This window comes from Danio rerio, chromosome 9 (assembly GCF_049306965.1).
Source record: "Danio rerio strain Tuebingen ecotype United States chromosome 9, GRCz12tu, whole genome shotgun sequence".
Lineage (NCBI taxonomy): Eukaryota > Metazoa > Chordata > Actinopteri > Cypriniformes > Danionidae > Danio > Danio rerio.
The window spans coordinates 57,352,501-57,370,000 of record NC_133184.1 but is presented as its reverse complement, the minus strand read 5'-3'; the positions used below and the strand labels follow the sequence as shown (position 1 = coordinate 57,370,000).

At 37.8% G+C, this 17,500-nt stretch overlaps 2 protein-coding genes across 4 annotated transcripts in view; one reads left to right on the top strand and one right to left on the bottom strand.

The window, feature by feature from the left end:
* Positions 1 to 6,802, top strand: part of tbl1x (transducin beta like 1 X-linked) — a 33,008-nt gene extending 26,206 nt beyond the window's left edge. Inside the window, exons 11-16 of one of the 3 annotated variants that reach the window (XR_012384988.1) lie at positions 114 to 188; positions 346 to 473; positions 3,043 to 3,208; positions 3,333 to 3,434; positions 4,386 to 4,637; positions 6,485 to 6,802. Coding sequence is in view for 2 of the 3 variants with exons in the window: in XM_073911998.1 (XP_073768099.1) it covers positions 114 to 188; positions 346 to 473; positions 3,043 to 3,208; positions 3,333 to 3,434; positions 4,124 to 4,168 (516 nt within the window). In the remaining variant the exon portion in view is untranslated. 3 annotated transcript variants of the gene reach the window in all.
* A 2,213-nt stretch (positions 6,803 to 9,015) lies between these two features.
* Positions 9,016 to 17,500, bottom strand: part of gpr143 (G protein-coupled receptor 143) — a 35,113-nt gene continuing 26,628 nt past the window's right edge. Inside the window, exons 8-9 of the mRNA NM_200822.2 lie at positions 17,081 to 17,333; positions 9,016 to 9,399 (exon numbers count right to left, since the gene is read on the bottom strand). Coding sequence (NP_957116.2) covers positions 9,299 to 9,399; positions 17,081 to 17,333 — 354 coding nt within the window. The 3' untranslated portion in view covers positions 9,016 to 9,298. The remainder of the gene's footprint in view (positions 9,400 to 17,080; positions 17,334 to 17,500) is intronic.

The window sequence follows — 17,500 nt, the reverse complement described above, 5'->3', positions numbered from 1 at the left end:
TATTTATGGTACCTAAAGTCAAATGAAACAAACTTAACTGGTTAACCTGCTAATCTGGCTTTATGGTACTGCTGTGAATGACAGGTGAATAAACGGTGTTTGTCTGCCTTCAGAATGAAGTTAACGCCATTAAATGGGACCCGTCGGGGATGCTGCTCGCTTCCTGTTCAGATGACATGACTTTAAAGGTAGACATTTTTCACACATGCTAATATTCTTAATTTTTACCCACATTTCTAATCTAACACAATGTTGGATCATTTCAAAGCAAATGCACTATGGACTGTTGAGCATGAAATATTAAATATGATTTAGAGTTTGCTGACATGTTTCTTCCCGTGGCAGATCTGGAGTATGAAGCAGGATTCATGTGTTCACGATCTTCAAGCACACAGTAAAGAGATCTACACCATCAAATGGAGCCCCACGGGCATCGGCAGCAACAACCCCAATGCTAACATCCTGCTAGCCAGGTAACATCCATTATGATTACTAATTTAATTTGATTAAAATTATTCAATTTAGGTATTTTAAATATGGTTTTAATATACAGTGCTCAGCATATATGAGTGCACCCCTCACAGATTCATATTTAGATTGATATTTTCTACAGGATGCTTAACAATATTATATTTGTGCATATACATTAGATTAGTCAGTACTAAAGACAAATCTGGAGCTCATCTAACAAAAAAAACTTATAATAACAGTCCAAAAATTTTTATGCACACATTTACGTTATGAAAAAATATACAATAAATAGTTAAAAAAGAGGAACAATTAAGAGAAACAAAAAATATATCAAATTTAGTTGACGTTATTGCAATATTTTGTGTGAATTTAAATGTGTCTTTCTATTTTTAAAGATGTTTGGTGACAAAAATATTATTTTACTAAGTATACCTGTTTAATAAGTCTGATTTGTTCAAATGCACCGAAATATATTGGCCATATTCCAAAAATCAGCAATCAAAGGACATTCCTAAAGACAATGAAAGAATGTGCCGATACTATTATTGCGTTTTGGACATTAAGCTGAAACAGTGTTACTTATTGTACTATATTTATTTGGGGATATGTAGGCTCTATGTACAATATTAAATTGCATTTCTTTAAATCTGTTGCAGATTGAAATATTCAGGGGTAGTCAGATAATATCATCCCACACATTTCTGTCAATGTCACATTTTAAGTTCTTCATGTCTTCTGCATTGAAATCAGATTGTCTGCTACTGGTTTATCATTGAGTAAAATTTGGAAATATAGTGCTTCACTTCATTATTCATGAGAAAGAATCAATCCGAAAAGAATCAGAGCTATTCAAGGTAAGACTGCCGCGTCCAGTAAGAATGAAATGTCTTAAGATATTTAAAGAAATAATTTTAGGGATAGTATTATGCTTCAAATGTTATAAAAATATCCTCATGAAAGAGATCATATGTCCTGTATATTCCCAAATTAATCCAGCTACCAAATTGAGAGCCCATATAAATATGATAAAACTTTGTAATCCTGGTCAGTGTGGATGGAATAGGCAGGTTCTGATTGTACTTAAGCAATCTTCTGATTTGCGACCATGTTTTGAGTGGGTTTTCTTTTAGCTTGTCGGAAATTTGGGTTTTCTGGTTACAAAGCTCTTGTTTAATGTCTACCCACAGAGCATCTTCAGATTTATGTACCCAGTCCAGAATGATCCTATATTGCCCATATAAAGCATTTAAAATTTGATAGAGACCATTCCTCTTTATCAGTGGGCAATTGTAAAGTTTGTAATTGTTAAGATCTGCTTTTATTCTAGCCGAAATAAAACAAATAAGGCTTTCTCCAGAAGAAAAAACATGATAGGAAATACTGTGAAAAATTCCTGAATAATTTGATAAATATTTGAAAGATAATAAATCTGACTTCAATCGTAAATACACTCCTGAGTTGTAACAAAGAGCTTAGAATGACCAAGAGGCGACACTCATTAGAACGTTTCATTGCAACAGCAGCGCCCAGCAACATCCCTGGATTACGCCATTTTTAAGTAAAAGTGATCGGCCGTCTATTGCAACCCATTACTGTTGTGATGGCGAGCATCTGCTTTGTTTTTTATTTATTTATTTAAAAAGCATATTAAAGCTGAGATACAACCTGAAAGACAACAATACAACACTAATCACAATCATCAGCACTTTTAATAGTTTATTTTCAGACTTATAATATGCTGTTGTTCTATTGGAGTTTTCATTCCAAAATATCTGCCGCGCCATCTAGTGGCTGTTTCCTAAATTACACAAGAGTGTCGCCTCTTGGTGATTCTATGGTCTTTGGTTGTAACAGCCAGTCCTCTTCATGACATCATCACCTCAGGTGTGCATTTGTGATACCTCAATACTGGAATGCGGCGCTGTGTGAACGCAGAAGGAAGATTGCCGGAAAGAGCGCGTGCACGTCTAGAACGTGCTAACGTAAGACATCTGCTTAAGCCAATCAGAACAGTCAGACGCATTCACGTCCGGGCAGTTTATGAGAATAAAAGCCTTTAAATATTTTCCCAGACACATTTAGCTGCTAGATGTTAGTCAGATCACGTTTATATGTTCATCTTAACGCCAACTGTGTAGATAATTATCGATTAGATGCTTATGATAAGCCGTTGTTTGTTTACCTTCGAGCTTTGCGTGTGCCCGTGAAACAGCCCGTGAGTGCCAGCACACACATATCATGTACATCTCAGCATGCGAAAGTGTTTCTCTATACGTTTTCATCGAAGTTGTTCACAATACTGATCATCCACAGAGTTTGTGATGTAGTCAAATGTTTACAAACACAAGCACAGCCGTTTAGAGCTCATTTCTGGTTAATGATGTCAGAATTTAACGCTATTTTGCAATGGATGTGTGAATGCACTTTTTCGGAAAAATTCCATAACATCCTCGCCTGTTTGAACCGGTAAAGTCGTTCTGGAAATTTTCCAAATATTTACCAGTATGACTGTGTGAAAGGGGCTAATGGCACATGGTCCGTGATTCCTCTGCTTTGCTTCTCGTTCCTCAGTGCATCCTTCGACTCGACGGTGCGATTATGGGATGTGGACCGTGGCGTCTGCACACACACACTCACCCGACATCAGGAGCCAGTCTACAGCGTGGCCTTTAGTCCTGACGGAAAGTTCTTGGCCAGCGGATCCTTCGACAAGTGTGTTCACATCTGGGACACGATGGTCAGTGCTGCAGCTTTAACTCTCACCAGATACAGTTACATACATAAAACATTTGCAAAAACATAGTTATGCGCGCACACACTGATGATTCTGAATACTGATATGAATATAATTATGTCCTCAGAGCGGATCATTGGTAAACAGCTACAGAGGAACTGGAGGAATATTCGAGGTTTGCTGGAACAGTGTTGGTGATAAAGTCGGAGCGAGTGCGTCTGATGGATCGGTGCGTCTTCACTTACTAAATCATTTGAAAATATATATTTTTATTAGAGTGCAATTTATATTTGTTTTTGTTTTAATTAATTAAAACTTAAGTTTTTTTTCATATCATATAGTCAACCATATAGTCAAAATGTGTTTAAAATGCATAAAAACAGTTTAATCTGTGTTTTTAGATTATTATTGTTATTGTTATAATTGTTGTTATTATTATTATTATTATTATTATTATTATTATTATTATTATTCTGACTACCTCTTTATATAATATAATATCTCTCTTGTGCTTTATGTAATATTTTATTTTTATTTTTTCAAATATTTTTATTTATGCATTTTAAGTGTTAATTTTTTACTTTTATATTTATTTATTAGTTTTTATTGTAGTTTTAGTACATATTGTGTTAGTTTTTTTTTTTTTTTTGTCTTTCTAACTTGGCATTTCTAATGCTCATTTTGCAACAAGACCCAAAATTTGGATAAAAATTTGTGTAAAAAATACTTACACTGAAAATATAAAGTATAAGGATATCAAAATAGTTGAGATAATCATCATCATAATAATAATAATACTAACTTAGTATGTAAATAATTCTGAAAAAAATGTATTAATTAAATTCATTTGATGGAAACACAATTAAATAAGATATTAATTAATTACCTTTTTCCAGCTTTTATATATTAATATTACAGGTCTGTGTTCTTGATTTACGGACAAAATACAAAGTAAAAGCATAAATAAATATAGCCGAGATGATAATGATGATAATAATAATAATAATAATAAAAATAATAATAAAAACTCTATTAATACTAAAAATAATTAGTATAATATTCATTAAATGCCTAGTAAGGAAACCCAATTAACTAATGCATTTTCCCAGCTTCATTGTTCACTGTAATATTGTTTCTCATAGTTGATGTCAATAACAGTGTATAAACGATATCATTCCAGGTCTGTGTTCTTGATTTACGGAAGTAAACGATCGGAGAATCTCGAACGTGGGATTGTGCAGCTAAAGCCTTTAGTGCTGAAAGAAACACAAACTGAACGCTGAACAGCGAACTGGAGGAAATCGAGCGTCCGATGTTTACCCATGCAGTAAGAAAACAAATATTTGGACGCCCAGGAACTCCTTCAGAGTTTTATTACAAGCTGATTTTCCAGACCAGGAGCAGCGGGAACATGTTTTCCAGCGTTATGGAGGTGAACGTAGAGCCTGCGGGGAGGAGATTTTATTAATATGAATAACTCTCAGATTTTAAATGCAGTTGGAGGCTAATTTGTTCACCCTCCTGTGAAATCTTAATTTATTTTTGGATAGTTTCGCCAAGTGCCAATCTAAATGAACAAAATTATACTTTTTTATTAACAGATTATTTTTACTGAAAATATAAAGTATTAGCATAAATAAAAAGTGTATTTAAGATATTATTCTTTTTCTACTTCTTGTTATTATTAATATTAATGATAGTAATGATAATAACAATTATTATTTTTCTTTTTAATAATAATAATAACAATAAAAAATTATTATTATTATTATTATTATTATTATTATTATTAATTTTGGTAGTATTAGCATATAATACTAATTGTAATAGTACATAATGCTGAAAATAATTAGTAATATAGTTATCAAATATAAAATCTAGTATGTAAAACACAAATAGTAATAATATTGACCTTTACAGTTTTTGCCTTTTCATTATATTATTATAAAAACCAAATGTGATTATAAAAATCAAAACTAGAAATGATTGTTTACTAAAATAAATAAATGTCCAAAAATAAAAGCTGGAAACTAATTTAAACAAGACCCAAAACTTTAATAAATTACTAAAGGTTAAACTAAAATCTTAAAGTAAAAACATTAATAAAATGTTTTAGATAATAATACTAACTGTAATAGTACATAATATAGAAAGTAATTAGTATTATATTAATTAAATATAATATATAAACACAATAAAAAGCTTAATATTATTATAAAAACAAAACTAGATTTGATTGTTTACTAAAATAACACGTCAAGCTACATTAAAACTGAAAACTAATTGAAGCAAGACCCAAAACTTGGATAAATTATTAATTGTTAAACTAAAATTAAACATCTCACTGAAAATATGAACTAAAAACACATGTTTTAAATAATAATAATAATTGTTATAGTACACACTAAGGTAAGTAATTAGTATTATATTCATTAAATATAAGATATAAGCACAATTATTACACAATTACACAACTTAATATTATTATAAAAACAAAATTAGATATGATTGTTTACTAAAATAACACGTTAAGCTACATTAAAACTGAAAACTAATTTAAACAAGACCCAAAACTGTGGCAAATTATCAAATGTTGTCAAATGTCTAATCTCATTGAAATATGTAGTAAAAACATGAATAAAATGTTTAAAATAATAATAATAATTGTAATAGCATATAATATGGTAAGTATTTATCATTATATTTATTAAAAATAATATATAAACACAATAAAATGTAATTTTATTATAAAAGCGAAACTAGATATGATCGTGTACTAAAATCATGTCAAGCTACATTAAAATGGAAAACTTATTTAAGCAAGATGCAAAACCTTATATAAATGATTATAAATTAAAATCAATTATGATAAATTATTTAATGTTAAGCTAAAATTAAACTTTTTATTTTAAACCTTTTATTTATTATAGTTAATACAACAACAATAATAAAATAAGTAATAAGACATAATTAAAACAATTAAACGCAATAAAAAAACTAAATATTATTTTAAAAAACAAAACTAGATTTGTTTACTAAAATAAAAGCTACATTTAAAACTGAAAACTAATCAAAACTTAAATAAATAAATAAATATTACACCTAAAATATCCAATAAAAGCACATATATCCATCTATTTATGCTTTAACACTTTTTTTGTGCATCAGCCAAACTAAAATAAAATAATTATTGAGGTAAATACTGTGAAAAATGTTCTTGCTTTGTTAAACGGCACTTGAAAAATGTTAACATCTGAAACATAGAATTAAAATTGACAGGAGGGTGAATAATGCTGTGTTGATCTGTATATAGCTGGCGGTATGTGTGATCTCCTCACTGGATGTACATTTAATGACTGTAAAGATGTAAATGAGACTGAAAATACACATTTTATAAACTGTGTATATATGTTTATAAGCCAATCATTTTTTTCTGGAAATCTTTCATACTTTTATGTCGTTATTTTTGATTTTGTGCGCACTGTGCCTGCTGGATTGGCAGCAAATGTGATTTGCGTGGTGTGGAGATCAGATTCTGTGTCAGGATCAGCTGTGATGGGATGAAAAAGAGGAATAAACTGATCTCTTACATGCAAATATATGAGTTGTGTTTTGTTGAACTCTCCAGATCTGTAGTGTGAAATATCATTGGTCTATAATGTGCATAAATCATCAAAGGTGTTCTGATGGTCTGGGATTTGTCGTTTTAAAATTGATTTTAAAGAATTGCAGGTCATATTTTGCAGTAAGGTTCATTAATATCAAACAAAAACACAGTGTTAAATATAATTTACATAATCTAGTTCCATATTAACAATTATATATATATATATATATATATATATATATATATATATATATATATATATATATAAAGCTGAAGTCATATTCTTTGGTTTTTAATTATATCATTTAATTTAAAACTGTGTGTGCAAAACTTAAGTGAAGCAAATGCTTTGGGCAGGTTCTTTCACCTAAACGTCATTTGCATGCTTTGTTTAGCCAACTCCACCTCTAGTCACTGCCCTCTTCTAAAAAGATTATAGAGGAGACGGCTCTGTCTCAAATCAGACTCATTTTAGACTACTCTTGACTCTCGTCACTGTAAGAGACTCTTGTAGGCTCTTGCAGACTCAGACTTCAAGATGCGGCCTGACTGCAGAACCACCAACCTGTTTCAATAAAGAATTCAGAGTTTTAACACCACAAAATCTACTGACACACACACACACACACACACACACACACACACTAATAATCTGCTGCTTTAACTGTTATGAACACCGTCCTGCTTTTATCACAATAAAATCCCCCTTTACTGCAGTGTTACGACTGAAGTTTATTTACTTATTATTGCGAATTGTACTATGTTTTTTTTCTTTGCCCCGCCTTCTTGTTGTTTTTCTGTTGTTTCATAGGCTTCCATACCGGCATGATCCCGTGTTCTGATTGGCTGCTGGTCTTGGAGGCCTGTATATAAGGGAGCTTCCGGCAGGGTTCGGGGAGCTCATTTGCGATGCGACTGTTGCTGGGAGTGGAGCTCCTGGATTTCCCTCACCCCTCCGGCCGACGACCAACAACCAATATTGTACTAATGTTCATACCTTAACCTATTTTAAGAGTTTGAGCGTGTAGGGGTGACCTGCCTCTTTATTTGACTACTTTTGACTATGTTTATGTTTAGGGAGTAAGGTAAGCTTCCTGTACTTTTTTTTTTTTTAATTGGGTCACCCTGAAAAGATGCTCATTTATATTTACATTTTTCTATAATAAATCTATTCATATACTCTGAACTGAGTGTCTGAGTTTGGTTGTCGACCGAAGGGAATCTTTGGCGTTGTTTTGTTTAGGAAATCCACCACCCCAACACATTTGTCAACCCAGGCTCATTCTGAAAACGTAGTCCAGCGGACGTTTCTGGAGACCGCGAAATACGTCCCGGGAGGTACGTATTTGTGCAGTTTTTGTTTTCGCGAATCCGTGAGAGGCTGCTGTGTGCGCTTTTTCGTATCTCAAGCGTCTCTCGCGAGTGCCGTTCGCGCCCGCGCTGTTCTCATGTCAACCCACCAGAGGCCGCTGTCTGACCGACCGAATGATTGACTGCGCGACCGGCCAATCGGCTGACCCACTCTCCTCCTTCCCTGAACCCAACAAGTTTTACCGATTGACCCGCCCGCCCGCTCAATTCCCTAAACCCGAGCAACAATTTAGAAAAGCTGTCTAGAAAAAGAAAAACCCTCGTCTGTTTTTCGGATTTCACCACGTTCTCCCCGTTATGAACTCGTTCGCTTTATTTTTTGGATTCTGTTTTTGTCTTACCTGGTTTCTGAAACTGCTCTTCCCCGGACTCGAACCCAATCGCCTTTGTCAACTCCTCCTCTCTGCATTTGAAGTCCACCGACGCACACGATGAGCTGACCGGACAAACTGACTTCGGCGGGAAAGCCCTCCACACGGAGGTAAGCGGTCAGCTGGCAAGCGCGAAAGGAAACGGCACCACACCGCCCCGTAGCGTTCGCTTAAAAAAATTAAATGCAGCCATAAATACCTTCCGGGACGTATTTCGCGGTCTCCAGAAACGTCCGCTGGACTACGTTTTCAGAATGAGCCTGGGTTGACATTTGTTCTCTTGGTTTATTATGCCCATGTTGTTTCCCCTAGACTTGGGGCGAAATAGCAGTGAGAGTCGAGTGTTGTCCACCGAGTGAACACTGCTGCAATACTGCACACTGATGAGGGAAAACCCAAACATTCACAGAGTGTGTGTGATGAAGATCAGCTTGTTTGTTTATGCAGTATAGATTTGAGGATTGAAGTTCAATGGATCTGCTTTATTGTAGAGCTTTAGTGAAGGCGACCCGAAGCACGTAATAGTGTACACTGAATTACAGAGGATTAAAACAAAACACTCAAAAGGTAGCCTAGAGTGATGTCAGGAACGCAGTTTAACCAGAGATATTGCTCAAAGTGCAGGTTAAAGCTTTAAAACTTAAAGTCTGGAGAAGTTCTTAGAGAAATCTTGAACAGAAACGGGCCTCAGACAGAAGCATTTGTTCAGGGAATCGCTGATCAGCAAATGACTCTTCTGAATCTTTAGCCTGTAGAAATCTCCCACGATGCTCCGTTTCGCTTCAGCTCCTCAAATTCTCGCTGCTCGCTGGAAATGTGGATTTCTACCGTACTCGACTCTGAATCTGTGAGATACGACAGAGAACAGTAGTTAATTCCAGTCCTGAACCTGGACTTTAAATCCACGTAATGACATTTGTTTCTAATCTCGTTTGTTTTCTTATCATGCTCCTACACTGCGAACATAATCTGTAAATGAGCAGTTTTCTGTATTTTCTGATTCATGTTTTTATTTTCCCCCTGTTTATTTCTGCCTTTGAATTGCATTATGGGATCTAGATCTCTCCCCCAACATACTTTAACCTTGATCAGTTGTAAAAAGTGACACTTCGGCACGTGTGTAATAGTTTGCAGTAGGCTTGGGCGGTATCCAAATTTTGATCCTCCCTATTTCGCCATAGACAGCAACAAACAAGCAACACTCAGCATCACGCTCTCTCTTTCACACACACACACACACACACACACACACACACACATTAAAGGGCCATGACACCCCCCACTTTCGGTTAAAGTCTACTTCAGAATTTTTTCAAAAGATGCATGATTAATGGGCGGAGCTCCGCGAGCATCGGGCAGGAGTGGGCGTGGCCAGCAGGGGAGAACGTGAGCGAACAACTGTTGTTGTCAGTTAGCTCACAAAATGAGACAAACCGTGAGGAGACGCATGAGTTTATAGTTTACAAAGTTAAAATGCAAAGAAATGAACAGTGATTTAGTACCCTGCTACATTTGTTATTCGTAATTTCATATTCACACAACCACAATTTATATCATTATGAAGATAAGTGTGTTCATGTAAACCCTATAAATGAGGACTTCTCCCTCAATCCCCGTATCCAGCAGACTCAGTGCAGCAGGTCTCCTGACTATTTTAACAATCAGCCCTGCTGGTAATCTGGAGGATTTAGGCAAACACAGCAGCACGGCGATGTGTCTGAATGTGAACGAACTCCTGATAAAAGACAGCGTCCGCCATTCTCTAATTCTCGTGCTGCTCTCCCGACAAAAATGCTAGCAGCACACACACACAGCTTTGCTGTATGACCGGCCCTGACAAGATCGCTGGGGAAAACATGCAACAAACCCCGTGGATCATGAAAACAAACACATACGAGCCTTCATGAACGGCTCAATAGTGTGCCGTGGTTTCCGTGTCTCTCAGCTCGGGCTTGACTCTGGCAGGTCTCATGAATAATTAAGCAGCCGGCTCTTCTCATAGGATAAGAAAGCTCCGCTATGAATAATAATGAGAAACCGACGCGTCATCATTGCACTTGCAGTACTGCGCTACGTCGCCGATTTTGATCCGCCCCAAAAATCATTTTAAACCCGGAAGCTGAAATCAGCTGACAAAAGCTCAAAATTATCCAGTTTTCCCCACAATTACAGCTGACAGGTGCTAACAGTGTCTTAACTGATGCTCAACACACACACATCTGTTAATATAAAAAAAAAAGTTCTCCAGGGTGTCCTGAAGCTTTAACAGCATCCACGCGGAAGCGAGTGTGCTTGCTCGCTAGGGAGCGATATTGTTAGACTGCCCGCTCCCGTTCAAATTACACCAGATTTACTGACCGATCCGGCACTTTATTTGGAAATTTATTCCCGCACCGCAGGAAATCTGGTCGGGTCTTGCGGAAAAGCAGCGGGAATGCAGACCTCCAGTTCGTATTTGCCACATCTCCATTCTCGTTCGGTGAAAACCCGAAATACTGCCAAACTGCAGGGGTTGTGTTCTTTTGCGAGTCCAGGTCACTTGGTGGATGACTCGCCATCTTACCTCACCTCTCTCTCTCTCTCTCTCTCTCTCCTCCACTCTGTCCAGTGATGACAATCATGCATACGCATTTTTAGGCATTAAATAAATAATATTTAATAATTCAAGAGTTCACACTTAGCTGATGATTGATAATAAGGCGAGTTTGGCGTGCTATCCCGGGAGAGAGCCCTGAGCTTATCAGATCCTCAAGCCCAGGGCCTCCCTCCCGTTGCAGGGCGAGAGGGGAGTTTGAGCTCAGGTAGATCTCGATGACTCCCCCTCCTGCTTATTGTAGCTAAGTGTCAGATATGGATGCTGAAGGTGTACTCAGAGCTTGGCTTAAATATTTGGGATTAATTGTTTCTTTTTAATTGTTCTTCGAGATGAAGATATTGAGATGAGAAAAGTCTGGTAGTGAGTTGAGGATCGTCTGATAGGATAATTAGTCATGAGCTAAAGTTGGAACAGCTGTGAGCAATCATGAGCACCTGATCCTCTCAAAGTTTGTTTATAAATAAACTTCACTTAATACTTGTCTCCTATAAGTGCATTGTTTTTATGACGGTATACCGGTATTGAAACTGACACCGTTGCTATTTTTAGATCCTACGGTATATATATATATGTATATATATATATATATATATATATATATATATATATATATATATATATATATATATATATATATTCCTGGCTAAGCCTAGTCTGCAGTGCTGTATTGTCTGTGTTGGTGTTGTATATTACACTATAGAAACCTTGTAATAAACTGCAGCACGTTCTCTCTTATTTTACACACTATATATTATTTCTAATACATATATCATCTCAGACTACTAAAATGTCAGTAAACGTCACTTTGTTAAACTGTAGAGTTGAATTTTCACCATCAGAAGTGGACAGAGCAGAGACCAACATCCCATAATGCAATTCACAACAGCAAATGAACACAAAACACTGAAACTGTTCATTAACAGAGATATATTTGCAGTGGAAATCTCTTCCAGTCCCTTTATTAATCCGGGGTCGCCACAGCGGAATGAACCGCCAACTTATCCAGCAAGTTTTTCTGCAGCGGATGCCCTTCCAGCCGCAACCCATCTCTGGGAAAAACACATTCACACACTACGAACAATTTAGCCTACCCAATTCTCCATAGCGCTTGTGTTTGGACTGTGGGGGAAACCGGAGCACCCGGAGGAAATCCACGCAAAGGCAGGGAGAACATGCAAACTCCACACAGAAACGCCAACTGAGTTGAGGTTCGACCCAACGACCTTCTTGCTGTGAGGCGACTGCACTACCTACTGCGCCACTGCTTCGCCCTATTCAAAACCATGGCCTGTGAAATGTGCTCACATCGACGATCACCTACAGCCAATGAGAGAGCAGCATCCACTAGTGTGGGTATCTGCAGGCTGTGGAAGAAGTTAAAAGCGCTCATTTTCAGTCTATTTTGACCCAAGAAATGTAGGAAAAACTAGTGTAAATTTGGCAGGAGCACCTCTGTCTGGTTGACCACAACCAAAAGCCAGGTGAGCAAAATAAGTACACTTTCTACCCCACTAAAGGCTTCTCTCTCTAATAACAAAAGATATACCACGTGACCTTGTGTTGTTTCCATGTCACTTCTCACGTGTGTTTGTGAGATGTAGCCTAGTTTGCAGAACGAGACGAAGTTGTTGGTGACTGTGAAGTTGTGCAGTGTGAAACCCCCTTTCACCAATCCACCATACAGTGTGAACACATCTGATGCAGCTACATTGAAAATCCTGCAGTCTGAACTCACAAGCGAACTGTATATCAGTAATGTGATGTATTTCTGTCAAGTAAATGTTCATTTATCAATTAAATTATATTAAACTTACACCAATAGGATTCCTCTCTGCACGCCATCTTGTGGTCAGACTGGGAATTTCATTCAGTGTGCAAAATTACACAGTCCATTGTGGATATTCATTAGTTGTACACTTGTTAGGGAACACAGTGGCTGCATCTGAAATTGCACCTGACAGAAGTCGTGTGGTGGATTTCAGTCATAAGAGCAACACATAATAACTTGACTTCTGGTTGATGATGTGTAAAAGTGTCAGAAGGTGGATTTCTCTGCTGATCTGCATCAATCATCACCAATACTGCAGAAGACCTACTGGAACCAGCATGGACCAATATTCTCACAGAAATCAGTCAAGTTTGGTGAAGGACACATCATGGTTTGGGGTTCATTCAGTATGGAGAGATCTGCAGAGTGGATGATCAACATCAACAGCCTGAGGTATTAAGACATCTGTGCTGCCCATTACATTACAAACCACAGGAGAGGGACAATTCTCCAGCAGGATAGCGCTCCTGCTCATACTTCAGCCTCCACATCAAAGCTCCTGAAAGCAGAGAAGGTCAAGCTGCTGCAGGATTGGCCAGCCCAGTCACCAGACATGAACATTATTGAGCATGAAGATGAAGGAGGAGGCGTTGAAGATGAACACAAAGACTCTTGATGAACTCTGGGATCCTGCTGAACGCTTTCTTCTTCATTCCAGATGACTTTATTAATCAGTGATGTGAGTCATGTCAGAGATGTATGGATGCAGTCCTCCAAGCTCATGATGGAGTCAGACACAATATTCACTCTGTCTCCACTGCAGCAGGACTTTATATTCTCTACTGGACATTATTTCTGTTCAGTGATGAGACTTTAGTCTGAGCAGAGTCAGAGCTTACTGTCCTGATCAAATCATTAATAATCAAGACATGATCAGATTTATTGAGCTCAAATAAGCAAAATCTAGAGGCCTTTACCTTTCATAGAGACACTTCTGACACCAAACCATCAACTAGAAGACCAGTTATTATTAACTGTTCCTAAAACTTGGATAGATGACAAGACTTTTATCAGGTCGTGTATGTGATAAACAGTATGCGGCCTGAGTAATCTGTTCAAATGTATAGTATTGCAAAAACAGTATGCTTTAGTGAGTACCCACTCTTGGGTTGCAGGGTGAGTGACTGTGGCTGGGTTTAGATACAACCAAGGTTTCAACTCCCTGCAGCACATTGTCTATGTGTGAGTCTGCACAAAACATGAAACGTTACGACAGTGTAAGGGAGCTGTTAATATACAGTTGAAGTCAGAATTGCCCCCCCCCCCTTTATTTCTTCCCTAATTTCTGTTTAAAGGAGAGCAGATTTCTTCAACACATTTCTAATCATAATAGTTTTAATAACTCATCTCTAATAACTGATTTATTTTCTCTTTGTCATGATGACAGCACATAATATTAGACTAGATATTCTTCAAGACACTAGTGTTCAGCTTAAAGTGACATTTAAAGACTTAACTAGGGTAATTAGGGTAACTAGGCAGGTTAAGGTAATTAGGCAAGTTATTGTATAATGATGGTTTGTTCTGTAGACTATCAAAATATATAGCTTAAATGGGCTAATAATATTGACCTTAAAATGGTTTTTAAAAAATTAAAAACTGCTTTTATTCTAGCCGAAATAAAACAAATAAGACTTTCTCCAGAAGAAAAAATATTATCAGACATACTGTGAATATTTCATTGCTCTGTTAAACATCGTTTGGGAAATAATTAAAAAAGAAAAAAGTTCAAGGGGGGCGAATAATTCTGACCATAACTGTGTATTGTGTATAAAACAATTCCAAATAGCTACAGCCTGTAGTGCAGTGGTGTCACACACGTTGAAGTGTGTATGTGCAATGTGATGTACTGCATGTCAGACCACCCAAGTCTCCTGGAAGTTCCAGGAGTGTCCAGTGAAAGACTCCCGGATGCTCGCAAACTGGTAATAATCTCCCGGAAAGAGCCCATCTCCCCCCCCCGGTCCTCAAATTTGTCGTGCACCCCTCTCCACCGCATCCCTCCCTGCTCTACACATGCATCGCTTCACATACATTAAGAGCAAGACGGGACCCACTGATACAAGGCAGGATGATCCATGCTTTCATGTTGTTGAGGCCAAATTCTGAGCCGATCATCCGAATGTGTCAGCAGAAATGGAGACTCATCAGAGCAGCAACGTTTCTCCAATCTTCTATTGTCCAGTTTTGGTGAGTCTGTGTGAATTGTAGCCTCAGTTTCCTGTTCTTAGCTGACAGGAGCGGCACCCGGTGTGCTCTTCTGCTGCTGTAGCCCATCCGCCTCAAGGTTGGACGTGTTGTGTGTTCAGAGATGCTCTTCTGCAGAGCTCGGTTGTAACGAGTGCTTATTTGAGTTACTGTTGTCTTTCTATCAGCTGGAACCAGTCTGGCCATTCTCCTCTGACCTCTGGCCTCATCAACAAGGCATTTGCGCCCACAGAACTGCCGCTCACTGAATATTTCCTCTTTGTCGGAGCATTCTCTGTTAACCCTAGAGATGGTTGTGCGTGAAAATCCCAGCAGATCAGCAGTTTCTGAAATACTCAGAGCAGCTCATCTGTCAGCAACAACCATTTCAACCATGCCACGTTCAAAGTCTCTTAAATCCCCTTTCCTCCCCATTCTGATACTCGCTTTGAACTGCAGCAGATCCTCTTGACTATGTCTACATGCCTAAATGCAGTGAGCTGCTGCCATGTGATTGGCTGATTACAAATTTGCATTAGTGAGCACCTTTGACTTAGTCGCTTTATTTATCAGGGATCACCACAGCAGATTGAACCACCAACTCTTCCAGCATATGTTTTACACAGTGCATATAGCGCATGTGTTTGAACTGTGGGGGAAACCCACCACAACACGGGAGAACATGCAAACTCCACACAGAAATGCCAACTGGCCCAGCTAGGATTTGAATCAGTGACCTTCTTGCTGTGAGGCCACAGTGCTAACCCTTGAGCCACCCCACCGTGTCACCCAGTGTAATTTTGATAAACTAAATGCAGCTTTTTTGGTTAGTTTAGAATATATTGTTTCCTAATAATAGAGTCTTCTAATAATTCATTTATTTATTCATTTTCTTGTCGGCTTAGTCCCTTTATTAATCCAGGGTTGCTACAGCGGAATGAACCACCAACTTATCCAGCACATTTTAACCCAGCAGATGCCCTTCCAGCCGCAACCCATCACTGAGAAACTTTTAATAATTCTACAGCATGAATTATTCCTTGCATAATAACAGCCTAATCTATCATGCATTGTACATCTACATTTATCTGAAGATTTAAAGGGGCGGTTCACTCAAAAATCTTTAATTTGCTCACTATTTACTCTCCATTAAGTGGTTACAAACATTTACAAGTTAGTTTTTTTCTTTTGAACTCAAAAGAAGATATTTTGAAAAATGTTAGAAACCTGTAACCATTGACTTCCATTCATTCATTCATTCATTTTCTTTTCAGCTTAGTCCCTTTTATCAATCAGGGGTCGCCACAGTGGAATGAATGGGCAACTTATCCAGCATATGTTTTGCGCAGCAGATGCCCTTCCAGCTGCAACCCAACACTGGGAAACACCCATAAACTCTCATTCACATCCATACACAACGGACAATTATTTTATCCAACTCACCTATAGACTTGTGGGGGAAACTCCAGCACCTGGAGAAAACCTACTCAAACACGGGGAGCACATGCAAACTCCACACAGAAACACCAACTGACCCAGCCGGAACTCGAACCAGCGACCTTCTTGCTGTGAGGCGACAGCGCTACCCACCATTGATTTTATAGTAGTAAAAATACTCACATACTATGGAAATCAATGGTTACAAGTTTCCAACATTTTTCAAAGTATCTTCTTTTGTGTTCAACAGAAGAAATTCAAGCAGGTGTGTAAGTGTTTGTTAGTGTTTATAAAGCAGCAGTGCATGTTCTGTTAATGTTGATCCTTTTATTAAGATTCACATGTATATAAACACAGCTCACGTTCACATCTGAGTGTTTGTATGTGCTGTATTGACTGTGCAGCTCATCAGTGTGTCCTCGGCATCACCAGCCCATGTAAACGGGTGTGTTTTTTGGCTCCGTCTGCACTCCGTTACCTTCAGAAAGCACACTGATGGCGTCCGACGGCTGCTGGCCTCCGTTGGCGCTCAGGTTTTTCTTGATCTCCTGCACGTGGCTCTGGTAAATTAAAGATGATCCGACCACAGGAGTGAATCCTCCAGCAAGAGATGTGGAGGCCGAGTCCCAGGGCAGCTCGCGACGTCTCTGCCGACTGAAGTCCAGATCCAGACCCGTCCAGCCGTGAAACGCCAGCGTGTTCAGGAAGCCCTGCATGGGGTTCAGGATTCCCTGCACACAGTTTAAATACAGATGAAGTCACAGTTATTCACCCTCATGTGATTATTTTTCTTCCTGTTTTTCAAATATTTCCCAAATGATGTTGAACAGATTCAGGAATTTCTCACAGTATTTCCTCTAATATTTGTTCTTCTGGAGAAAGTCTGATTTGTTTTATT